The sequence below is a fragment of the Equus przewalskii genome, chromosome 21, assembly GCF_037783145.1.
Source record: "Equus przewalskii isolate Varuska chromosome 21, EquPr2, whole genome shotgun sequence".
Classification (NCBI taxonomy): domain Eukaryota; kingdom Metazoa; phylum Chordata; class Mammalia; order Perissodactyla; family Equidae; genus Equus; species Equus przewalskii.
Window position 1 is genome coordinate 24,147,138 of NC_091851.1, and position 25,498 is coordinate 24,172,635.

The 25,498-nt window shown below is 56.2% G+C and overlaps 1 protein-coding gene and 1 long non-coding RNA gene across 14 annotated transcripts; one reads left to right on the forward strand and one right to left on the reverse strand.

Moving 5' to 3' along the window:
- The first annotated feature begins 1,472 nt into the window (after window positions 1–1,472).
- LOC103544528 (BPI fold-containing family B member 1-like) lies at window positions 1,473–21,582 on the forward strand. 13 transcript variants are annotated; one of them, XM_070589133.1, is made up of 17 exons: window positions 1,489–1,616; window positions 1,791–1,946; window positions 3,135–3,258; window positions 4,330–4,546; window positions 5,631–5,735; window positions 7,067–7,198; window positions 8,029–8,113; window positions 8,221–8,284; window positions 8,716–8,801; window positions 9,540–9,722; window positions 11,837–11,890; window positions 12,880–13,032; window positions 14,103–14,170; window positions 14,429–14,471; window positions 16,511–16,574; window positions 19,196–19,325; window positions 19,778–19,927. In XM_070589133.1, the coding sequence occupies exons 3-17, from the start codon at window positions 3,150–3,152 to the stop codon at window positions 19,845–19,847; spliced, it is 1,563 nt and encodes a 520-aa protein (XP_070445234.1). In that variant the 5' UTR covers window positions 1,489–1,616; window positions 1,791–1,946; window positions 3,135–3,149; the 3' UTR covers window positions 19,848–19,927. The 13 variants fall into 13 exon arrangements, with proteins under 13 accessions (XP_070445240.1, XP_070445245.1, XP_070445235.1 ...); XM_070589131.1 differs by having other exon boundaries at window positions 14,426–14,471; window positions 19,778–19,926; XM_070589135.1 differs by lacking the exon at window positions 19,778–19,927 and adding an exon at window positions 21,429–21,582 and having other exon boundaries at window positions 1,496–1,616; window positions 14,426–14,471.
- On the reverse strand, window positions 12,284–14,082 carry LOC139078214 (uncharacterized). Its single transcript, XR_011531071.1, has 3 exons — window positions 13,917–14,082; window positions 13,551–13,725; window positions 12,284–12,400 (listed from the first exon to the last, which is right to left on the reverse strand). It is a non-coding gene; the product is annotated as an uncharacterized lncRNA (long non-coding RNA).
- Window positions 21,583–25,498: the final 3,916 nt, after the last annotated feature.

Sequence of the window (25,498 nt, forward strand, 5' to 3'; positions counted from 1 at the left end):
ACGGCTGGCGGCCTGGGAAGGCAGTGGGATGAGCTTCTCCAATCTACAGGACACGGGCTGGGCCAAGAGGGACGCGGAGGGTCCAGGACAGGAGCCTGTGCGAGGCACCTACACCAGGGCCTGCGAACACTTGCTGGGCAGTTGCTCAGTGCAGGCCACGTATCCTCGACTCCCAGCCGCACTCTGTGGGCTGCGTCCCACACATCGCAGTCCTTTTCTTTTCTAAATCATATTAAACCTGGGTTTGACCCCCACTCACAAGGGAGATGAGAACGTCGAGCTCCATCTTGTCTGGGGAGGTCTCTTCTGGCTCCCTAGTGTCATATAGGGTCTGCTGGGGGCTGGGGGTCTTCCGAGGAGCCTGGAGGATGGGGCAGGGGCTCTGGTCTTGGGTCCCACCTGCCCCAGTGAAGGGATCTCTGTCCCAGCCCACACAATGCTGTCAGAGGCAAGTGGCTCCGACACCAGCCAAGCTGGGCTCTTCTCCAAAACAGCTACGGTCATGGCTTCCAAGTCCTGGGGCTTCCTGGAGGTTGCTGAATAAACAACCCCGCCTCCTCCCCCCTCGGGGGCAGGGAACAGCACCACACTGGCTCCCACAGCGCCCCAGCGGGCCTGAGCCCAAGATGCCCGCGGGACCACTTGCTTGATGACACACCTTTATGGGTTCCTCCTTCACCGCCTCACTTTCCCTCCCTTACCAGCATCTCCCAGGTTCAGTGCCCAAATCAGCTCCCTGATCTCAAATCCTGGTCTCAGGGTCTGCTTCTGGGGACCCAAACCAAGACAAGCATCTGCTCTGTGCAGGTGCCGGGCTGAGAGTTCACTCACCCATCCTTCCCCACAGCCCCTGGACCCCCACTGCGCAAATGAAGAAACCGAGGCTCTGACAACTCAACACGACTACCAAGCAGCCCCTAACCACTACCCTACACTGCCTCCCTCTACTCTGCTCCTTCATCACTCCCCCTTGGGTCTCCATGTCCCATAAAGGAAAGGGGTTGTCTTCTGTGCTGGCCTCCTTGCATTTGGGCCTTGAAACACAACTGCCACCCATGCACCCCTAAGGCAGGAGCCCCGGGGGGGAACTCCAAGACTCCACCACCTTCCTGGTCCCTGGTCACTAGGCCCCTCCCAGCCGTGCCTCTCCCCCTCAACTGCTCACCTCCCCCCTGCCCCCATACACACCTTTATCCCTTGGGTTCTGTGACTGCCACATCCTGTATTAGGAGCCTTCTCAGGCCCCTCCCGAGAGCTGGAGCCCTGCCCCAGGCCCTGCAGCTTTGCTGTTCCCAAGGGAAAGGGCCCACCCCAAAACCGCAGGGCCCTCACCCACTTCCTCTGTGGGTTCTGTTGGCCCGGTCCCAGAGCCTAGCCCTCAGGCCTTAGTGATGGGCCCGATCAGTTTTGGCCAGAAGCTCCTTGCCACCCAGGGCCAAGAGGACCTCCCCTCTCCTGAAGAGCTCCCCTGAGCACAAGCCCCAGCCACGGGGCTGGGCTTCCTGCCCACATGTCCACCCACACAGGCTTCAAGCTCAGGTTATAAAAGTCATGTCTTTCTGGGAAGCTGGAGACAGAGGCCAGAGAGCGATCAGGACAGCCCTATTCTTGGAGAGGTGAGAGCAGGAGGCTGACATGGGCACCTCCCAAATGTCTCTTGAGCACCCATGATAACGTGGTGAAGTGGTGCCTAGATTCTTAGCACCAGGCTCACCTGGGTTCCAATCAAGGCTCTGCCACCTACTACCTGTGTGACCGTGGGCAATTCATTTCTCCTCTCTGAGCTTCAGTTTTGTCATCCGTAAAACGGGCCTGCTGTCAATGATCCCAGACCGTTGTTGTGAGGACTCGATGACGTGACGAAGCTTGTACAGCTCTCAGCGTGGTGCCTGAGACTCACACAGCGAGGACTCAAGTAGCAGTGGGGCTGGTGTGGATGATTCAAGGCAAGAGATGGAGCGGGCTGGAGGGCAGAGTGAGGGCCCAGGGCAGGAAGGGAGGAGAGGCCTGACTTTGGTGAAGGATTGACAACAGACCCTGGTCCAGGGCTGACGACACGCTGGTGAGACGAACAGCGGGTGAATTTAAGAATAGCCTGGAAGCAAGATATGAACCGCTAAGGCCCTGAGTCCAGATTTCCCAGTCCAAAATTCATATCGGCAAACAAACAAAAACTTTCCTTTTTCTATGACCTAGTGAATCGCTGTTCTGAGCTCCTGCGCCACCAAGCGGCAAAACACCAGATGTCGCCGATTCGAGGCAATGCCAGGATCGGCTCAGGCCCTCCAGGGTGGGCTCAGCCACCTCAGGGGTCTTCTCGCTCAGGGGCAGCATTTGCCCTTGGGGGCTTCTTCATGGATGTGGCATTGAGGGGACGGGGTGCCGTGGTGGCTCCTTGATGGCCCTGCTTATGCTGGTGTCTGCCTGGAGAGGTCTGCATCCCGGCTGGTCCCCGCCTTGCAGTTCCGGAGGCCACGTGTCCTGGTGGCACACCCTTGCCCACCCGGAGAGCCCCCTGCTTGCAGGCTCTGGGGTCCCAACTATGCCCTTTTGGCCAGCTGGGCAGGGCTGAAGTTCAGCTAGTAGGAGTCAGTACAAATGTACTGGTTGAAATACTATGGCACCTCCCCAAGGACCCCTGTCTCCTGTCTTCCTCAAGATCCAGAAACCCCCACGGTTAAAAAGGAGTGCTCCATCTTTTAACAGCTCACAGCATTACTAGCCACAGTAGCAGCTGTTGGGCACACTGCTTGCTAAGTGCTTTGTGCCTATTGTTGAATGTATTCCTCACAACAACCTATGTTTACTCCCATTTTAAGCTGAGAAAATTGAGGCACAGAGAGGTCAAGGAACTTGCTCAGGATCGCGCAGTCAGGAAGTGGCAGATCCCGGATTTGAAGCCAGCCCACATAAGGGGGAGGGCACTCCAGGCAGAGGGAATTGAAAGCACTCATGTGAGGTGGTGGGAAGTGGAGGCTGTGTTTAAGGATGAGCGACCTGGAGCCAGGGGGAGAAGAGAGGGAAGGAGGGCTGGGGAGACGGTTCTAGGAGAGGCAGAACTGGAGATGCTGGGCAGTGGGTCCCCCCTGGGGACACGGAGGTGGCCACCAAGATTCCCAGCTCTGTGTTTGCAGGTCCTGGCAGGGAGGATGCTGCTGTTCTGGGGGTCACTGCTATGCTGGGGGCTGCTGCCCCAGGCTCAAGGGCAGGCCCGGCACCTGCTCTTCCTGCGGGTCAGCAAGGATCAGCTGGAGACAGGTAAAATTTAAGGAGTGGAATGCGAGAGGCAGGAACTCAGGGAGGGGCAGGGGTGGGAGACGGCACCACCTCCCCAAGACTGCTCCTCTTCTGGCCTCCCCCTCACCAGCGGCAGAATTTGCTAGTGCTGACTCCCCTTCCCCTGCTCTAACACTTGCTGTGGCTCCCCACTACCATAAGTGCCTCATCCTGGCATTCCAGACCCTGCACCTCCAGCCTCTTCCACCACCACCTGCCCTGACTTCGCCCATGGACTTCCCAGCCTCCTTCCTTTCCGCCTACAATTCTCCCTCCCTCCCTCCTTCCCAGCATGGTGAATTCTGACTCACCCTTTCAGGTAAAGCTCTAACAGTCCCTGTGGTGGGAATCCCTCCCAACTTCCCCAGCCAGAAGGAGTCTCCTTCCTCCAGGCTCCCATAGCCCTTTGGTGAAGCCTCATCTATGGCGTTATCCAAGTGTATTGTTCTTCTCCTGTCTATCCCTCTGTCTGTCTGTTTGTCTCTCTCCCTCTTGACCACAAGTTTCTTGTTGTCCATCCACCTCCCACCCCATTCACCACAGCCCAACCTCACTGATCTTTCAGTTTCCTAAACTCACCAGGTTCATTACCACCTCAGGGATTTTGCACATGCTGTTCCCACTGCCTCTCCTCCCAGACCTTGTAATAGTGGATTCCTTCACTTTGTTCGGGTCTCTGCTCAAATGCCTCCTCCTCAGAAAGGCTCTCTCTGACCACCCTATCTAAAGTAGACCCCCCCCCCCAGTCATGCTCCAACTCAACCCCATTTTACTTTCTTTGTAGCCCTTATCACTTTGAATATTGCCTTGTTTGCTTTTGCTTATCTGAGTGTTCGGTTGTTGCCCATCTCCCTTTCTAGAAGTGCCCTCCATGGGGGCGGAGCCACACTGCTCCTGTTCCCTGGGCCAGGAAGAGAGTAAGCACGTAATAAGTACTTGCTGCTAAATGACCATGTAGATTGCTGACTCAGAGCCACTCAAATGCTATTGGGTGTGTATTGAGTGACTGAATGAAGGGCGAGCCCCTCACTGAGGAGGGGCTTGTGTCCTCAGATATTTCAGACCTGTTCTCGGAACAGCGCATCCTGGACCACGTGACCAGGATTCCTGTGACGGAGGCCGCAGGCGAAGGCGTCCCCATCCTGGACCACCTGCCCTTCGTGCGAGAAGGCCTCTCCAGGAAGAGCAGCAGGCTTGACCTGTCGCTGGTCGGGGACCTGCTCTCCGGAAAGAGCCTCCCACTGCTGGAGGAGCTGTTCCAGGCGGGCGGGTGAGCTGCGGGTGCCGCCTCCGGCCTTTCCTCCCCCAGGCCCGGCTGTGTCCCTGAGCCATGGGGTTCCCTGGCAGGTGAACCCCTGTGGGTGGGAGCCCTGGGTGTCCCTGGAGGTTCTCTACAGCCCAGAAAGTGCTCAGCAAGGGCATTTGCATTGTCCTCAGCCTCTCTAAGCCACTTGGAATCTTCCAAGGAACAAAGCAGAGTCTAAAAAGGCCCTCGGCGTGGCAGCCCTCCAGCCACCACATTCAGCCTGCACCTGGCACTGCAAACTGGCACAGTGTTTTAAACGAACTGACGACATTTTAAAGTTAAGAAGGTTTCCATCAAAATCTAGGTTTTCTGACTGCATTGGTTTGCTAGAACTGCCATAACAAAGTGCCACAAACTGACGGCCCAAACCACAGAAACGCCTTGTGTCGCAGTTCCGGAGGCTGGAAGTCCAAGGTGGAGGTGTCGGCAGGCTTGTTTCCTTCTAAGCACTGTGAGAAAGCATCTTCTCGATGCCTCTCCCCTAGCTCTGGGTGGTCTGCTGCCCCTTCCGGTGGGTACCAGATGAGTCACCAGCTCGTAGCTAACGTTCAAAAGTACAGAAAACTCTGGGCTCCTCCCAGCTCAGGGAGACACTGGACCTGAGGCCCCCAGAGGGAGCAGAAGGCTCACGTCCTCCTTCCGGATGCTCAGCAGGGCAGGCGGCCCTGAGCAGATGACTATGGGATCACCAACCTTCTTGCCTTCTCTGGCTCTCGCCTGCTTGCTTCTCTTTTGCAAAGCACTTGTACTTGAATTCAGACTGGTTAAATGGCCTTAGACAGCTCCTCCCGTGTTTTCTCCCCATTCTGTAGAAGGTGACCCGGAGGCCTAGAGAAGGGAGGAGACCCACACAGATCTTCAAGGCTTGGGGGCTGGAACTGGAGCCCAGCGTTCTGCAGCTGGGCCAGGAGTCAGGGAAGGCGTTGTTCCAACGCTGCCCCCCACCCATCCTGGGGTCACCTCCATTCTCATTAACCCAGACACACACACTCCACAGAGTCATAGCGGCCTCATCAGGCCACACCAGCACCTCCTGTACCTCTCACAGGTTGATCATAGAAGATGCCAAAGGACCTGAGGTCACCCTGCAAATCCTAAGCGACAGCCTGTTCCAGGTCACACTGCAGACTAAACTGTACCTGTCCCTCCAGAGGTGGGTACACTGGGCACCTCCTCCCCACCCCCTCAGTGCCAGGCAGCCCAGCCTTCATTGCCGTAACTCAAGAACAGCCATGCAGGGCTGGCAAAGCCTCCTGCCCAGGTCACCATACGGGTCGCAAAAGTCCTTTCTACTTGGGCATGTTTCAAAGCCAATTTTACTGACAGGGAAGGAAAACTGCGGCACAGAGTGAGAGAGGGACCTGCCCAGGATCACACAGTGAGTCAGTGGCAGAGGCTGAGATAAACCCCCCTGACCTCCCTGTTGGGGACGTGTGCCCCATCTGAGTAAAAGGCAGACGTGTTAACAGGAATATCTCTGGAGGGTCTGGTCCAGGCTCACCTTGGAGTGCAGCGCACCTGGACTCCAATCCCACTGACCATCCAGGCGACTTGAGCAAGGGCCTCTCTTCCCTGGGCCTCAGTTTCCTCATCTATAAAATGGGTGTGATCGAGTCCCCAAGTACACGCGGCTGCTGTGAGAGGAGCTCACTGCCTGTCTGAGAGTTCAGACGGGACACTAGACAAAGCACGAGGACACCGACCCGGGGTTGCAAACTCGACAGCCAACAGAGGGAGCGATTCAGGTGGTGTTTGCATGTGAAACGGGAATATTCTTTTTTTTTTTTTTGAAGATTTTATTTTTCCTTTTTCTCCCCAGAGCCCCTCGGTACATAGTTGTATATTTTTAGTTGTGGGTCCTTCTAGTTGTGGCATGTGGGACACCGCCTCAGCGTGGCCTGACGAGTGCTGCCATGTCCGCGCCCAGGATCCGAACCGCTGAAACCCTGGGCCGCCACAGCAGAGCGCGTGAACTTAACCACTCGGCCACAGAGCCGGCCCCTGAAACAGAAATATTCTTAAATGCCCTTTAGGAATGTGTCCACTCCTGTTTTTCTTGTAAAGTATGGCTTTCTTCGTTTAGCTTCCCTTTTTAACAGAGAAGTGAGTGCAGGAAAATGTCTCTGGGATAGAGACGTGGGCCCAGAGAACTATTTCTCTGCTGGATGGTAAACACACCATCGCCCTTGTAATGGTGTGCAGTAAAAACACAACTTGACTCCTGGCCTGTTGAGGACGGTGGCAAACTGAGGAGCCTGTGGCCCATCTCGAGGTCACCGTCAGCGCCAGGTGACGGCCACCTGCGAGGACACTGGCCCGGTGCTGTCAGATTTTTCAGGTTTTCCACAGTGTGAACTCTACTTTTAATGAACTCCCCTAGTTTCTCACTTGAGCCCTCTGTGCCACCGCAGGCCACCAGCCTGTGGCTTCTGGCCTCGACCTTGGGCTGTGGCTTGGAGCGGCCTAGACACGCTGCCCCTGCAGGATCCTGCGGTTCAGCATCATCAAGAACATTCGCATCGGGGTACGGCTGGAACAGACAGGGAACAAGACCCGCGTGGCCCTCGACGACTGCCACACCCCACCAGGGAACCTGAGCATCGAGGTCCTGGAGCAGTGAGTACCTGCCCACTCCTGCGCACCCACCGGGCAGAGGAAGGTGCCCAGCCTTCCTGCCCCACAGCGGCTGCTCAGCCCCTCGCTGAGATGCAGGGCTGGGGCTGCCTCTCCCAGCCTCGCTGTCTACAGTCACCAAGGGCATCAGGGACAGGCTCAGGCCACAGCTGCACACACCACGCACCAGCATCTCCTTCCTCCATGCTGAATGTCATGGCCAAGAGCATGATGCGTCCACCCAGGTCAAATCTCAGTTTGACTGCTTCCCAACACTGGGGCCCTGGCCAAGCTATTTGACGTCTAGGAGCCTCCGTTTCCTTACCAGTAAAATGGGATTGTTCACAGAACCCAGCCAACATGGGGTGGTTGTGGGGAAGACATGAGCCAACCCATGTGACCCACTTAGCACAGAACCTGCTGCACAAGGTGGCCACTATCTATGATGCTTATATTTACCCAGCACAAAAGCTACCTCCTCCAGGAAGCCTGCCATGACTTCCACTGCCAGGTGTGATCTCTCCTTCCTTGAAAATCCCAGAGATCTTTATCAGAGAGAGAAATAAAGGGAGAGAGGCAGAGATGGAGAATCAAGAAGGAATAAAGAATTGTAGGAGAAAGTCAGGGAGAGAGAAAGCAAGGAGGAGGGAAAAACAGAAAAGGAAAGTGAGGAGAGAGAAGAGAGAGACACCAGGTGAGAAGGAAGCAGGCCCTCTGAGCTTCCAAGTTACACAGGCCTGTCTGGGCCTTCCTCAGCCCTGCCCGAGACCCCCTCCTCTGGCCTCAGTCTCCCCTTCGGTGGCATCTCAGACTCCACGGCTCCCCTGCCCTAGGATGAACCCCTTCCTGGTGAACGAAGCTCTAAAGGTGATAACTGGCGTCCTGGACAAGACGCTGCCTTTCTTCCTGCAGAAGATGGTGAGTAGCTCATGCTCCCCCGCCCCCTGGGAGAGGGGTGTGATCCTGAGGGAGAGCCCCTCGACCTCACCCCGACCCCAACGAGGACCCCCATGCCTTCCCTCCAGGTGTGCCCCCTGGCCACGACCCTGCTCAACTCGCTGCTGGAGGACGTGTTGCGCATAACTCTGGGTACGTAGCTCCTGGCTGAGGAGGGAGCTTAGCTGCTGTCCCCCGACTGTGAGCCAGGAACTCTCCTAGGCTCTGGGAGACCAACGGGAAACAACACCGACAGGGCCTGCCCACAGGGAGCCTGCCTTCTAGTGGGGGAGAAAAGGGCATATGCCCTCTGACCTTGGTGAGTCATTTCCGCCCCCCTCGGCCTGGGTTTCCCAGTCTGTAGAATGGGATTCGCCGTCGGCCTGCACGTGGGCTGCGGTGATAATACATAGAACCCGGCAAAAAGTTATTATCAATAAATGTTCATCATTACAAGAAGCACAGGCCCAGCCCACGAGGAGCTTAAAGCTAAGCAGAGAGGGAGAACGACTTTCTCCCGCTTTTGCTGCCTCCCCATCCGCCCCCCAGAAAGGCTGAGCCCCAGTTTCATTTCCTCACTGTAGCCCCGACCATCTCGGGCCCAGAAGACTTCCAGTACCATGTCACCACCACAGAGCTCACGGAGGAGGCCATCCTGATGCAGGTCCAGGTGAGCCGGCCCCCTGCCGGGACAGACCCTCCCGGGACATCCACTGGTCTGGGGGAGGACGGGCAAAGAGGAGACTGAGAGGGGACTGAGAGGGGAGCTCCTCGGGATAGGAGGCCAAAAGGGGAGGAGGAGGAGCAGGCAGAGGAGGTGTTAGGGGAGAGAGAAGGAGGGAGAAGAAAGGGGAGACCCGGCAGGCCCCGCCCTCGGGAGCTCCTGCTGAGCCGAGGAGTCCTGCCTCCGCCCTGGAGAGCAGGAGAGGCCACAGGGCTGTGTGTCCCGTGAGCAAAGATGGGGCTCCAACAAAAGGGCAGGGACCCCTCAGATGGGGAAACCGAGGCCCAGAGAAGGGACGAGGCTGGCTGCCCGACTCCCGTCCCCATGGAATGGTGGACAGGAAGCCTCTGAGCGGGTAGGAAGGAGGCGCAATTAACAAGGGCGCAGAGAGGGGAATGGGGTCAAAGGAGGGAGAAGCAAGAAGACGGGGCTCTGGATTCCACAGCAGCTCCACCTCTGCCACGGGCAGGGTCCTGAGTAAGTCGCTTCACCCCTCAGGCTTCAGTTGCCTCAGCGACAGTTCCCATCTCCTGGTGCTGCTGTGAGGTCGACAGGAGACTGTGCACGTAATCGGGCAGCACTGTGCTAGCACACAGTGGACCCTCGGGGTACCAGCCGTAAGCAGCTGCTGGCCAGGGAGGCTGGCCACACTGCCTTTCTCCTTTCTCCTTCATTCCTCTGAAGCTCGTGACCCGCTGCGGCCCAGGCCAGAGAGCTCCAAGGCCTGACCACCTGGCCCCCCAGCCCCTCCCAAAATTAGCCCAGGGCAGCATGGCGGACCTGGCCTTTTGGCTGGAAGCGTACAATGACATCCTGTCCTGCCTCTACACCAGCAAGGAGCTCCTCGTGGACCTCCAGGACTCCACAGTGAGTGCTCAAGGAAGGGGAGCGATGCCGGGAGGGGACACATAACATTATTGTTCTATTTTCCACATGAAGAAACCAAGGCCTAGCTGGCAGACATGCTTTCTGAGTGGGCCTAGGTAAGTCACTTCCCCTCCCCTGGAGCACTCCTAGTCAGCCTTCAGAACCCAGTGTAGAAGTTCCCTTCTCTGGGAGGACTTCCCTGAACACCCAGTCTCCTCAGTTATTCCTGTCTTCCTTCATTCATTCTGGCATTCATTTATGCTGCAAGTATTTACTGAAGGCCCACTGTGTGCCAGGCCCTGTGCACACAGGGTCCCTGCCCTTGCAGAGCTCAGAGTCTAGTGGGGGAATAGAAACTGAACAAGAAAACAGTCAGATAAATAAGGTAATTCATCTTATAATAAGCAGAGCAATGGATCAGTAAGTGGCTGGCAGAGATGAGAGGGCTACCCTGGACGCTGCAGTCAGTCAAGACATCTCTGAGGAGGTGGCCTGACTGGTGACAAGGAGGCACACACTGAGGTCTGCAAGAAGAGGAAGTCCCAGGGTGGACGAGGGGATCAGATGAGGGAGGGACCCAGACCCATCACTGCTCAGAAGCCCCCAGCAGCTCCTCACCGCACTCGGAACAAAGTCCAGTCTCCTCTGCAGCTCCCAGGGCCCTGTGTGATCTGGCCCTGGCCGCCTCTCCAGCCGCACGTCCTCACCCACTACACGCCAGCCTCACAGGCGGGGCTGGTCCCCACCACAGGGCCTTTGCACATGCAGGTCTCTCTGCCTGAAACGCTGTCCCTCCTCTGTTGGTCTCAGTGCAAATGTTGCCTCCTGAGAGAGCCCCTCCTTGACCACCGCATCTAAATGTCTAAAGAAAGCTCTCCCCCAACCCCCGCCTTCCCTCTCTCTCTGTTCTTTTCCTTCTGAACACTGAGCACACTGTGCGTATGTGTGTGAGTAAAGTTATATATACACATACACACACCTGTATGTATACTGTGTGTGTTTATTTATTTAACTTTGCGTGTTCCCCATCCCCCCATTTCAAGGGCAGGGACTAAGGATGGTATACTCTGTGAAGGGCACACAGTGGTGCTCAGTAAATGGTGAAGTGTGAAACCCTAAGATCCATACCTGGAAGAGATCTAATGTAGTTGTTCCATTTTTTACATGAGGAAACCAAGGCCCAGACAGGGAAAGTGACTTTCCCAAGGTCCCCCAGCAGGCGGGATCAGGACTGGAGCCAGGTCTCCTGCCTCCCCCTGCCCTTCCCTCCATCCCACACAGGTTGGCAGCTCTGAGACAGCTGGAAGTAAACCCTGCAATTCTACGTCTGTGGAGATTCTTACAGCAGTGGGCAAGGATGTACGTGCAAGGGGTCTTTGCAGCCTCACTTGTTATAGAGTGAAAAATAAAAATCTAGGTGTCATCGATAAGGAAAAATAAGTCAGCTTATGTTCATACAATGCACAATACTATGCAGCTGTTAAAAAGAATGGGGTTGTTCTCTGCCTGCTGACGTTGAGAGGAGCAAACAAGGTGCGGGACCGTGTGTTTAGAATGTTCCCATCTATCCATGTTTATACGTGTGTAGAAAAAGCCTGTCAGAGTATGCTCCAAAATGGCAACTGTGGTTACCCTGAGAATAGGATTTAGGGGAAAAGGGGAAGAGCTGTTGGGGTGGACTTTTACATTTACTTTTGCTTTATATATTTTTGCTTTGCTTTCTATAATGATTTTCGGTTTTCAAATATCAATGGAGCACAGATAGGTGGATAGAAATGTGATAAAGCAAGGATGGGAAAAGGTTAACAGAAGAATCTAGGTGATAAGTATACAAATGTTCTCTATAAAAGTCTTTCAACTTTGCTGTAAGTGTGGAAGCTTTCACAATAAAATGTTGGGGGAAAATCAGTGAAACAAAGAAAAAGAACTTTCCAGAGAGGTCATGATGGGAAGTCTGGCGAATGGTCCTCCCACACTGAGACTGGCAGGTGTGCAGGTGGTGTCTCCAGCTGGGGACAATTACATCTCGTTGAACCCATTGACGCCCCCCTGGACCTGCTCAGGACGGACCTGCAGGATTCTAAAGGCCAACACGCACTTTGCCCTTTGTCCAGGCGGCCGCCCTCATTCAGCTGCTGTCACCGAGAGAGCTGGAGCCCGGGCCCGAGGTGGGTGTGTTGCAGCTGCTCCCCCAGCACCCTGGCCAGGATCTCGGGAGGGACTCTGGGAGCGGGGCAGGGTGGGGTGGGCCACAGCGCATGCTCAGTCGGCCAGGGTTTCCTGCTGGATCCAAAGATCCCTGCTGGTGCTTCGCATGATGTGAGGTTGAAGGAGGCGATTCGAGTAAGGCGCTCAGCCCACGGCCCCGCCCGGGCGACCACAGCGCTGGCTGTCGTTATTGTCCACGGCTGAACGAGACCCCGAGCCTGCCGAGGCAGACGGATGTGCACACGGTGGATAACAGCGAGCAGTGGCTGTGCCAGGCCCCTCCCCTGGGTCGATCCAATCCTGGGCGCTCCCCGCTTCTCACACAGGAGCAAGCCAAGGCTCCGCAGGCTGACTCCACTGGCCCACACTCACACTGCTCAGTATGCGGCAGAACCAGGATCTGAACACGGTCCCGGACTCTGAAATCCATGCTCAATGGCCTTTCTGCAAAGGCTCTTAGAATATGGCCCCTGATGGACGAACAACAATAATAACCATAACCACAACAGCTAACAGGCGTACAGCGTCACTAGGTGCCGCGTTCTGTTCTAAGCACTTTACACAAATTAACTCATTTAGTCTCCATAACAACCTTATGGGGTAGGTATGATTATCATCCCTATTTTACAAGATGAAAATTGAGACACAGAGAGATTGGGAAACTTGTCTCAGGCCACACAGCTTGCAAGTGGCAGAGCTGGAACTGTGGCTCCAAAATCTATGCTCTTACCTGGTATGCATGCCCAGAAGGAGGATGTCATCTCACCTCAGTGCAGCCAAGGGAAGGTGAGTGACTTTCCCAAGGTCACACAGCAAGTTGCTGCAGAGCTAGAATGAAACTCAGACAGCCTGACTCCTAAGGTGGTCTTGTTCCCAATCCTCCAAGCTGAGGGCTAAGGAACACCTCTATTGTCCCTGCCTGCACCTTTTCTGCTTTAACCCTATGCAGACTTCTGGCCAGTCCAGAGGGAGCGTGGGACTGACCGTCAGCACCCCTGACCCTCCCACTGTCTGCCTGGATGGCCACACGGCCATGGCCCTCCAGCCGGGCTCATTGGTGCTGCGGGGGCCCAGCAACACCTCCTCTGTCTCCGTTTCCTGGGTGAGTAAAGCTCGCAGTCCTTTGTTCCCAGGGGTCCTGGGTCCACTTGAGGCCCATCCAGGGCAGGCGGACTGAGGGCGGGCTGCACAGGGCAGCAGCAACCCTCCCACCACGCCGCGCTAACACTCCATCAGTCCACACCCAAAGAGGCGCGCCAGGCTTCAAACCGTCTACTCAGACACCCGCTCCCCCAGGTGCAGCCCCAGCCCTCCCCAAGGGTGGCCTCAGCGACTAGGGGGCTTTGCGTCTGAGACCCTCTCTCAGTGGCCCTGCAGGGGGGCTGTTAAGGCTTTCAGCCGTCCCCCTGCACTGGGCTGCATCGAAAGCCCTTGTCCACAAACCCAGGAGAAAAGTCAGAGAAACGAAGCTCACGAGGGGCTGCAGGGGTGTGTGTTCTCTCTTCCCCGAGAGAGGTGACCTGGCTGGACCTGGGAGGAATTCTGGGGACATACAGGCCCCCAAAGTCTCAACTTCTCTGTCCGGAGCCCCTTGGGATTCCTATTTCCCATTCCACGAACCTTGAAATTGGCCCCCTTGAAGGGGCCTCAGTTGAGGAGGCGGGAGGGTCGTCCTAGACTAGGTGAGTCCAAGAGCATCGAGTGTGCACAACAGGATCCTGGGGTCTTCGTTGGCATGAGTCTGCAGCCAAGAAGGCGGTCATCTCTGGCTGCAGGTGAAGGTCCTGTTTCTGGTCTATAAGGTGACAGCGTGAAACATGGAGGCCCATAGACAAATCCCTCAAAACCAAGGGGTCCTCTGGCTTCCACAACAGTGATTCCACAGCCAAGTGACTCGATGCAGAAGGCCTTTCCACCCCCAAGCTGCGCCCCCTCCCCTCGTGCCCAGCCCCGGCCTCCCCTGCCCCCAGGAGCTCCAGCACCCACCGTGCCCTCTCCTGTGGCAACAGCACACTTTCATGGTCTGAGCACCCGTGGACCAGCAGCTGGGGCGGGGAGAGGACCAGTGGGGGTGCCGCGCTGGACAAGGACTCAGGGGGCTGGGGCGAAGGGAGTCCCTCTGCTGGAACGCCAATTCCTCTCCTCTTCTGACCTAATTTCAATTCCTCATAGAAACTCCTTTCAAAGGCCATGTTTTCCTCAAAAAATCAGGAATTAGAACTCCAGTTCACTCCAAACAGGTGATTTCTTTTGGTTTTGGATGTTCAGCAAAACAAGGCGGCTCACAGAGAAAGAGATGGGGGGAGAGAGTGTGGTTCAGGGGCGCAGGTTTCCATGCCTGCTGTCAGCTGCACGGAGTGGTTACAGGAAGGAGGGGGGAGAGGGAAGGAGGGAGGGAAGGAGGGAGGGAAGGGTGTCGTGACTGGCAGCCCCTGAGCACTGCACCCCGCAAGCAGCGTCCACGACCTGAAAGGGTGACCTCTTTTCTCTGGCAGCAGCACGGTCGCCCTGGGTCCCCACCCCGCTGGCCTTGCAGGTCAGGTGAGTCTGTTTCGTTAGCCTCGCCCCCCGGTCCTGAAGGACCCCCAGCAGGCCCTGGGTCATTGCTGTAGGGGTTGAAAGACTCCCTCGCTTTCTATCACGGATCTCATCCTGCCCTGGAGCCCCGTGCCCCCCCACGAGCCCCCAGCACTTAAACACATGCATGTCATTCTTTTGTTCACTTAGCCTCGTCTTAGGTACTGGGATGTGTCAGTGAACAAAACAAAGGTCTCTGCCATTAGGGAACCCACGGTCTAGCTTGGTGAGGCCAGATAATAAACATAAGCACAGAAAGGTTAATCACACAGTAAGCAGGCAGGGGATAAGGCTACGGAAAAAGCAGAGGAGGGGCTGGGGGATGGGGAGGGAGGGAGGGGGAAATATTAATAAAGGAAGGTGGAGGAAGGCCTCAGAGAAACAGGGCAATTGAGCAAAGACTGGAGGGGGCGGGAGGGAGCTGTGGGGTGTGGGGAAGAGGGGACCCAGGGCCCCAAGGCAGGGGAGCGCAGGAGGTTCAGGACCGGGGGCTGGGGCAGAGGGGCCGAGGCAGAGCCTCCTAGAGGGGGCTGGCTTTTCCGAGTGAGACAGAAGTGATGACGGGTTCCGAGCAGAGGAGCAGAGGACCAGAGGCACGGTGTTGGGGGCAGGGAGCCACTGGGCAGCTGGCAGAGTGATGCAGAGGGTCATGAGGCTTGACAGGTGGTGGCAGGCGGCCAAGGGGGGAGTGGCCCCGGGGGGAGTGGCCGTGAGGATTGGATGTGTTCTGGAAGTGGAGCTGGCAGGATCTCCTAGACATGCAGAGCAGTGAGAGACGTCCAGGAAGATGCCAGGCTTTGGAAGGCGCCTCCCCCTCTGCAGGCTGGAAAGGGCCTCGTCGGCCTCTTCCGGGAGAGCGCCCAGTGTGCACCCCCTGCAGGGCCCTGCATCCCCACTCTGGGTTTCCTCCCCCCTCAGCTTCCCAGCATGGTGTCCTGAGCCACCTGTGGCCCCTGCGCCGCGTGTGGCGGTGCGGGGACTCTGCTGCGGTGTGACTGGTCTGGCCCTCCCTGCTCCCTGTGAACAAGTCACCAGACCAGCACGAGGTCTCTTCCCCAGGGGCTGATCTCACTCCTACCCCGGAAGAGCTTTCACTGTGCCTGCTTGACTGAGGGAGCCCCATAAAGTAACTGCCCTTTGTCCCCACCCTGGGACATCCCACAATCCTCCACATCCACAGGACTGTGAGCCTCATGCCTCAGCCCTAATGGGGGAAGGCTGCAAGATGGAAAAACCACAGAACAAAAGGGTCAGATGAGAACATGTACTGGGAAACGCTTCAAAATTATCCTCCCTGTTACCTCAGGCCTTGCTCCAGCCTTACTTGCATAGAATGTCAGGGTCAAGAGGTCCTAAAGATCATCTTCGCAGGTCAGGGATCCTTTCTGTGACATTCATCAGAGGGCCGTCATCCAGACCAGGGCTATCGTGTATGGTTGGAGAGGTCGTGCACTGTACAAGCCACCCACATCACAGACAATACAGATACGAATGTGCTTATGACAGTCTGCAAACAGATGGGAAAACAGTGTCTTGAGGAAAGGGAGTCCTTTTCCAGTCTGTCCAAATGGGTTGGAGCAGCCCCGATCAAGACCTCTTGAACACCCTCAGTGACAGGAGGCTTGCTATGGCAATGAGAAGATTCCTGCCCCATTAGCAGGCAACTCTCAGCATTGGAAGCTCCTCCCTGGACTGACCCAAAGTTGGTGCTGTGAGGCTCTGGCCCCAGGTTCCTCGTGCCCACCTATTTCCCCTCTGGGCTGCCCTGCAGAGACATGAAGATAGTCAGAGACCCGGGGTGAGGGTGGCTCTTTCTCAGGCCCCTCAACTTTCCCCAGGCCCCTCACTAACTGGTCATCCAGCTCCACTGCCCTTTAAAAGTGGAGTCCCCAGGACACTCCTGACTTCCTGTGGGTACCTATACACTGGAGCCCCCCATTCCCGTGGTCAGAATCTGCCAACCCAGCTGGGGCAACCTTCCTGTTCCTCTTTCATTGTTGTAGGAAGAACGTCTGGAGGCCTTGGTCTTGGAGCTTCTGAAGAGGACGTTTCTGCCCCATCACAACGGTGAGCTGTTTCTCCTCATGCCACTTTCCGTGCAGCTTGGAGCAGCATCGTCCATGTCCGGGGCTTTGCACAGACGGCTGGCTTCTGCCTTGTCCCCCGGGGTTGGTTAGGGATGGCCCACGGGCAAGGCAGGAGGAGGCAGGGTGGAGGCTGAAGTCTGAGGTGTGAGGGGGTGGGGAAGGGGCCACGGGGGCCCTCCTGTCCTTCGCCCAGGCAGCTAGTGGTGATGGGAGCTCGGAGGCGGGGCCAGTGGGCACGCAGGGCTTCTGGGGGGAGGCAGGGAGCAGCGTGGAAAGTGAGGACAGGAAGGGCCCCTGGAGTGGTGGAGCCACCGCTGCAACTCCAGGCTTGCAGGACCGGGCAGGGCACAGCCCAAAGGAAGCGGCCCGGGGGGGCCTGGCCAGCGCGCCCACCTGCAGTGGGTGCCACACTCAGCTCAGTCGATGTCGCCAGCGGGGCAGCTATGTTTCCTCTGTGAGGGATGCAGGACGCTGAACGTTTTGAGGCGCCACCTCCATCTTTAGACATCAGCAACAAATCAAACTTTTCCGGACACCACCGTCCTAGTTGGGCTCCCTCAGAAGCAGACCTGAAACAAGGGGGTGCAGGGGTTTGGGGAGGTGGTCCCAGAAAGCTGGAGGGGCGTCGACGTGAGCTCCACGGGAGTGAGGAGCCTGGACAGGCTCCTCTCCCCCAGAACTCACCGCCTCCTGGCCTCACACCTCCGCTGAGGTGGGCTGAGTGACAACTGCCCACCCACCCACGTGATTACTGGGTCAGCACCTGTCTCCCCAACCAGAAGGTGAACTACCTGAGGACGGGTACCTCTCTCTTTGTTTTCCCTCATGTTCCCTTCACCCAGCAGACACTCAGGAAGTACATGTAGGATAAACAGCTCAGACCTTACTCACCTCTGAGAAATCATCTGGCTCGGCCTCCTTGTCTTTCCGATGGGCCCAGAGAAGTTAAGTGACTTACCCAGAGTCACACAGCAAGTCTCTGGCAGAGCTGAGTCCAGAACTCTGGTTTCTTGCTTCCTCAAAAGGGGCTTTTCTCTGTTCTCCAACTCAAGGACTCACGTTAGGAGTGCAGAGTGAGGCCAGAAGGGCAGGCTGGGATTCAAATGCTGGCCAGGCTGAAGGGTTTGGCTCATGGAAACCAGGGAAGGTTCTGGGCACGAAGTGAGCAGATTTGTGTTCGAGAAGGGGGACCAGTTGGCAGTGGGGGACAGTGGTGATGGAAGGTCCAGCAAGGCAGCCAGATTGAGAGGCCAGGTGGGCAAGGATGCAAAGTGACCTGGCAGGGGGCAAAGAACCAGGGAGAAAGGGCCCCACCCATGCCAGTGCCTCCCATGGGCAGCTCACACAACAAGTGCATCTTAGATCCTGGACCACAGAGAGCCATGGCGAGGGTCAAGAGATGACCCAGGGGCTAGGCCTGACCCGGGAAGCCTATATGGTCCTGCAGGTTGTGAACACAGGCCAGTGGGATGCACAGCACCAGCGGTGCTGTTCACACTAGAGTCCTGTCCAAAGCTCCCCCACAAGGAGAAAAAGAGCAGGGCCGAAGCCACTGAGGAAATGCGGGAGGACTGCCTGCAAGAAGCGGCCTGAGGGTGAGAGAATTGGCAGGGGAGAGACTGACGAAAGCCTGTGCCACACGCAGGGTCATCTGGGTTCAACACAGAGAGAGGAGTGAGACGAGGGGGTGCCGAGGCTGGGAGCTGGCAGGCTGGTGAGGAGGCCTCTGAAGATCAGAGGACAGACAGGACCAGAGACACCTGTCCCTCTTCTCTGTCCACCCCCACCTCACTGGGTGGGACAACGCATCAGACCAGCAGGGGTGGCAGACCTCCCCCTGAGCCCAGAGCGATGACGGGCATGGGGAGAGGGCCGGCCAGTGCGGAGGAGGGAGCAGGAGGGCCCAGGCCAGGCCTCAAGGTCGAATCTCAGAAACTCAGTTTGCCAAAAATCAACTGGTCAAACGGTTAACTCTTTGAAACCTAATTTGCAAAATTACCAATTTTCCAAGTTTAGTACATTTACCAATTTACCAAAAACTTACTTGAAGGACTATTTTTCATATATTTGATAAATGAGTATGTTCATGAATATTTTTTCTTTGATATATTTAATGGATATTTTCTAATGAATATAACCAAATTTCTAGTGTTTTAAGGGTAATTTTCAGTTTATGCTGACTTCTGTCTAATCCTTTGCTGAGACATTTTCTGTTTCTGCCACCATTTTAGTATTTTGAGGAACGCATAGCGTTTTCAGTCATTTCCCTCAATTCAACAAGAAGAATAAAATTCATTAATAGATTCCTAAGAAGCCTTCAACAAATCGAACATTCCTTAAAATGCTGCCAGGAAGAGCATCTCCATGAGAATGTGTCCATGGTTACTGAAATTCCCTTCAGATAGGTTCTTAGTAAATGGGCAGAGCAGCTGTTCAGAGACCCGGCTGTCTGGAGTGGGGCTGCCCAATGCGGGATGGAGATAGCGCCCCCCCAGGAAGGGGAGGTGGGAGGGGGCACCCCCGGTCCCTTCCCTGATGTGGGCAGTGAAGCAGCCGGGGCTCAGCTGGCCTGGCCCTCGCTGCCCCTGCCCTGCACCACAGACGCCTCCGCCCACCCGGACACTGAGCTCCCCGACCTGCCCCTCTCGCAGAGCTGCTCAGAGAGCAAGGCCTCCCGCTGCCCAGCATCAAGGGCATCTCCTTCGACCAGGCCCGAATGGAGCCCTCCGAGGTAAGCGCTGAGAAAGGAGCTTCCTGAGACACACGTGGGAGGGCAGAGCTGGGAGGGCCTTGGGGCCCAAGGTGCCTTGTCCCCACCCTGCAGGGCAGAGGCTGAGGCTCGGGCAGAGGAGGCCCTCCACGTGGCAAGCCCGTTACCACCCCTATCTCACAGCCATCCTGGACGTGATGCCCCTTTACAATGAGAAAACTGAGGCTCTGAGGGGCTCCATGAATCCCTCAGGGCGCCACAGCCGAGGCTCGCCCAGAGCGTGGGTGCCTTACACAGGTGATCTTCACAATTAGCCCCATGAAGTGGATACTATTATTTCTCTCATTTTATACAAGAGAGAACTAAGGCTCAGAGAGGCAGAGAAACTTGCCCAGGGCAGCCGAGCCAGGATTCCAACTGGGGTTCATCTGACTTCCACCCACACTCTAGAACTCTGGTGTCCCAATCCCCAGAACAGGGCTGTTGCCTCTGGTGCCTGCTGTCTGTGAACCACCAGAGGGTGGGAACCAGGACCAGCCCTAGGCTGGGTAAAGCCAGGGAGGAAAGATGCAGCAGAGACCAGAGAGCAGAGAAGACTCGCAGAGGAACCACAGAGGGGCTGCCGGGGGAGTCTGCCAGCTCTGCATTTGTCCCCGGGGCCGCCCTGCCTCCTCCAGCGCTGTCCCTCCCCTCTGTGAGTGGACCTGAGAAGAGGCTGACGGGAGGGGAGTCGGTGGGAAGGGGCGGAGCTGAGAGAGGCCCTTCATTTCTTCGTGCCCTGCCTTTAAAAGAGCCCCACTCCTAAGCAGCAGCTCAGAAGGGACTTCAGGGGCGAGGCGGGGAGAGAGCATCACACAGAAGCTCCTGGCTGGGTGACCTCGGGCAAGCCACTGCCCCTCTCTCAGCCTGTTGTCTCTGTCTGTAAAATGGACGTAAAAACAGCTCTCCCCCCGAGCTGGAAGTGAGGGTTCCCCTCACCAACACAAGGGACTGTTAGGACCGCTGGTTCCACCAGCCCCACGCCAGCATTTGACAGAATGTGACCCGTCACCCCGGACACAAAGTGTGAACTTCAGGACCCTCAGCCTACGCCCAGCCCTGGACCCAGGACTCCCAGTTCCCAGTTCCCAGTCCTGACATTCAGGAGACACTAGAAATCTGCTTCCAAGAACCGGGAGTTTCTGTGCAGAAGGTCTGGCCTGTGCTCCTCCCCCACCCCCACCCTCAGGCCTCCCCTAGATTCAGCCCAGGGTGACCCCAGCAGGTCAGGGCTGGGAGAGCCACTGTGGGTGGTACAGGGGCTGGGGCTGCTCCAGAAATGATGCCACAGACCCTGGCAAGGAGGGCCCAGGAGGGCAGGGGCCCCCATAGCTCTGAATGCCAAAAAGAGCAAAGTCAGGGCCCAGCCCCAGCAGTGTCTCATAACTAGACCTACAGTGGCAAGGGGAGGGAGGGTGGGTGGGCTCGCCGGCTCACTGGCTGACTCACTTCTAGGTGCCTGACTGCTGTGCCGGTTACATCTTACACCACTCCAGGTGCACCACTATACTGTAGTTTACATGAATGACACCTCCTAGAGTTGGGCAGTGCACAGTCTGCACATCCTTACATGCCTGCCCTGATCACTCACTCACTATCACTCATTCATTCAGTCAGTATATGTCACTGGCTGCTCTGTGCCTGGCCCTGTGCTGGGTGATGCTGAGACAGAGATGAGTTAGACCCAGTCCCTAACCCTCCAGGAGGTCCCATTTTGGTGGGGAAAACAGGTGCAGGAGCAGATGGATTCCAGGGGTGTAGCTGGGTCTGGCAGAGGTTGGGGCATCGTGGGTGGGAGCAACCCCAGCAGGAGGAACCCCAATGCGGCAGAAACATTAGCAGCCCCTTGATACACAGGCTTTGGGGGAGGGCCCTAAAGACTGGTCTGTTCCTTCCCTCACAAACATTCCCGAGGCCCCCCTCCCCCTCCATTCTATTCCCTTGTCCAGTGGGTCCCCCACCCTTCCTTCTTGCCACGGGGAAGGTGTGTCCTCAGGACACACGGTCCCTCTCAGGTGTGGCCAGGCAGCTCAGGGAGAGCCGGTTTGGTGAGCGCGGATGGATGGGGCGCGCTTCTATCCACAGGATTACATGCTGCTGACCGTCCCGGAGGAATAGCTGCTTCTCACCGCGGGCCAGCCCCTCCCCTCAGCCCCAAGCGCTCCAGACCCTCGGGGTCCAGGAATGGCTGCAGCCACAGTGGAAAATCTCAGCTGCGATAAAGATGATTCTTGCTGGAGAGGGAGTCTGGTTCTGAGTCTGCTGGGGGGTTCTGGGGGTGGCGGGGCCGTCTGGGAGTGTCTAAAGGGAGAGTTTTCTCCCCGGGAGTCCCTGTTCTCCCTCGGCCCCTCAGAGAGGAATTCTGAATTCGGTATTGAGTGTCCCAGGGAAGGAGACGCCTCAGAAAGTGCAGAAAGGGCTTGAGCTTCAAAAGCCCGGGTCCCAAGAGGACGGGGAGCAGGGAGGATGCGGGGACCCTGCACACGGACGAAAGCCTGGACCCCGTGAGGACGAGGAGCGGGGAAGACGCAGGGACCCCTCGCACGGATGAAAGCCCAGGCCCCGAGAGGACGGGGAGCCGGGAGGACGTGGGGACCCTGCACACCTACGAAAGTTTCCCTGGTCAAGAGGCAGGAAGAGGAAGGAAGCAGGAAAGAGCAGTTTTGGGGTCCCTAAGAAAGGGGGAGCTCAGGACCCCAGAGATATTTGGGAGGACCTGAATGCAGAGGAAAGGGGCCAAGGGAGCAGCCAGACCCCCAAGAGGGGACCCAGGTCCTGGTGGATGATTGTGAGACAGCCACCCTCAGACCTCCCCTGACCCCTAAAGGTGTGGCAAGCAGCAGCGTGATTTTTCTGTGCCCAAGAGCAATGCCATCGAGGCAGAGAGCCAGGAGCCCCCTGCCCAGCAACACCCCAGTCCCATGAGGCCCAGGTGGGGCGGGGCAGTGAGCAGAGAAAGGCTGGGCCCCAGAGGGCTTGGCAGTCAGAGATGTATACAGCTCCGTGGTTGCCAGGGATGGGGAGATGACAAAGCAGGCAGATGCCCCCCCACACACACACACACACCTGGGCACCTGCCAAAGCCCACAGCAAGTGAGGTCTTGTCCCAGGAAAAGGCACTTGAGGAGACTGTGGCTGGTGATAAAATCCCCACCACGGGCAGGATGGAGGCTCAGAATTGTCTGTCCCGGGAATGAAGGTGAGGTCGGCAGCCTGGTAACCCCATCCAGCTCTGGAAGCTGGAGAAGTTGTCGGGCTGGCCCTCCTGGAGGCCAGCTCTCCACCATGCAGCCCAAACCATGGAGGGAGCCTCATGGGTCTGGTGCAGGGTCCCTGTCCCGTAGAAGGTTGGAGCTCAGAGCTAACTGTGCTGTGAGTTCTTTACTTGCCTCCCCGACCTGTTTCACAAATAAGGACCACATGCCCAGCCTTGAGGGAAGAAAGTTCCCAACAGGCAGCCTCCAAAGAGGTCTTTGGGCAAGAGGGCAGGATGGCCCCGCACTCTGGCCTTGCAAGGTCTCCGACCCTTGGTGTGTGTAAGACACACTGAGATAAGGTGGAGTCTGGGAGGGACTCTCCCGGAGGAGAGTTAAATCCTTACCCCACACCCAGAATTTTCCCACCTTTATGTGAGCACGTTGCCTGGCACATGGTAAATCACAAAATGATCGAATGGAGACTTCCTCAGGACCTTGCAGAAAGCTGGGCAGGAATGACCTGTCCAGGCATGAGAGAGCCTCTCCCACCAGCCACGGAAGCCTCCTTCCCCTCCCATGACTTTAACACATGCATCTCTCTGTACAGTCTGCAGGCACTCACGTCCGATATCCCATGAGATCCTCGCGGTAACGGGGGTGGCGCCTCATAGGGCATCCTTCCCTGATTTCCCCCATTTGCCAGGCAGGGCAGACCACACCACTTCTGAGGCTGGAAGTCAGGACGCCAGCTCCCAAGCCCACCCCCCCCCCTCCACCCCACGTGGCCTCTCCCTGCCCCTACCCTCACCCCTAGCCTCTAAGCCCAGCTGGGGAGCAAACAGCCCCAAATGCCTCTCCTACTTAACCGCTCTGGTGAACTGAAGTCTTCCTCAGTGGCATCACTCCTGAGGTCTTCTTAAGGAAACACACCTTTTAAGAAGTGGTTTTCAACTTTTTCAAGGCTAATGACCCATTTCTTCAAACAAAAACTTTCAAAGAAACCTGATACATAAAACAGATGACAAGAGAGCTGCTCTGGTTAAAATGAGGCTGGAGGCTGGAGCTCTGTCCCCTGTGGTTCCACCTTATAACCCCCAAAGTGGGCATCTCTGAGGAACCTCTATGCTCCTGGGAGTTACAACATTGAGTTACCCAGGGGGGAGGCCCCAGTGCATGAGCCATTGAGAGTCAAGGAGCAGATCCCTGAGGGAAGTGCACACAGGACAGAGGTGTTTTGACAGCTGGGATAATAACCTAAAGAATGGGGGGAAGTTCACTGGAAGAAAGAAAGTGGCCTAGAAGGAAGATGGGAGGCTCTCACTCTTCCCCCCGCCAACAAGGCACCACCATCCTGGAGCTAAGGTCTCTGATTCCTCCATGCCTAGTCCAATACCTGGTCTGATCCTGTTGTCCCACTTTCTAAATCGCTCTCAGATCCACCAGCAATACCACATTGGACAAGGCCTCCATCCTCTCTCCCATGGATTATCCCAACTCCCTTCTCCCTAGTTTTAAGTAGGGGAGGGGGGCCGTGGTCTTCTTGGTCAGCATTTTCCCATTGGCCTGTGTCTGGGGCTGCTTCCAGCAGAGACAAAGGATTTCTCAGATGAGTGTCCTTGGCTGTGTGAAGGTAGACTCTGGCATCAGGAAGCCAAGGAGTGGGGAAGCTTCGGTTTCTTGATATTCTCTGGACATTAGCTTCTCTGTAAAAGAACTTCAAGGTCCTGGGATTAGACACAACTTTAGTGGGAGCCCAGCGTGAGGTCATCTGGACTTTAACAATTTATAACTTCTATTTGGCTCTACAGCTCAGGGAGTCAGAGGTTAAAGAAACAAACATTTACATATGAGTGTCACTAAAGAACCAGGGACCTGGGAATGTGTGCCTTTAGTTTTAACCCATATATACTGGGCTCACTGTAGGGGAACCAATATCAGGGCTGATAATAACTAAAAGCGGGGAACAGTCTCTCTGCTTCCCTCTACCGCCCCCCGTCTGGACTTTACAGAGCAGCCAGAATAGGCTTTTCAAAACATAAACCGAATCATGTCACTTCCTGGTTAAAACCCTCCAACGGCTTCTCATCCAACTCAGAAGAAAATCCATGGTCTTCATCCCAGCCCACAGGCTCTACCTGACCTGGCCCCAGGCCGGCCCTCCAGTCTCCTCTCTCTCTATCCCTCCCAGTCACACTGGCCGCGAGTTGCTCAAACACACCACAATCTACCCTACCGCAGGCTCGCACAAATCATTCCTGCATGGAGTAGTTTCTGCTCATACTTTAAGTCCACTTAGAAATTACCACATCTGAGAGGCCTTCCACCACTCCCATCTAACCTTCATTTCTTTCAAAGCACTTAGCACAACTTGTCGTTACCTTATTGAATGGTCTGTTTGCTTGTTCTGTGTCTGTCTCTCTGACAAGTCATGAAGGGAGAGACCATGGCTCACTGATGCATTCCTGGTGCCTGGTACATGGTAAGTGCTTAATGAATACTTGAGGAATACATGAACGAGTGAGGGGTGAAGAGATGGATGGGTGAACTTATCACCACTAATCCAGGCCCTGCTCACATCTGAAGACACACCATTGCTGGAAACAAGAGGAGAGGCGGGAGCCAAGGACTTCAGATTTCCCATTTGCGTAAAGATATACTCTAAGGAGAAATAGGCCTTCTCTGTTTCTAGAGCAAAGAGCTCTTCTAGGTGATGCCTTAAAACAAACAGAACCGAGTTTGAGAGTCACGTGGACTCAAACTTCTTTCCTTTCCAGAGTAAATTTATAAATCAGATATTCCACTGGTTTCACCTTCCCCCAGAAGAAATCCAAATGCTTGAGGTTGGCAAGAGCAAACCAGATTTCACACGGATCAGCAATCCTGAAATTATTCATATTTTTTTGAAATGCATAGGATAAATTCCCACCTTTGGGGGACTTCCTAAAGAAACACTCGGAG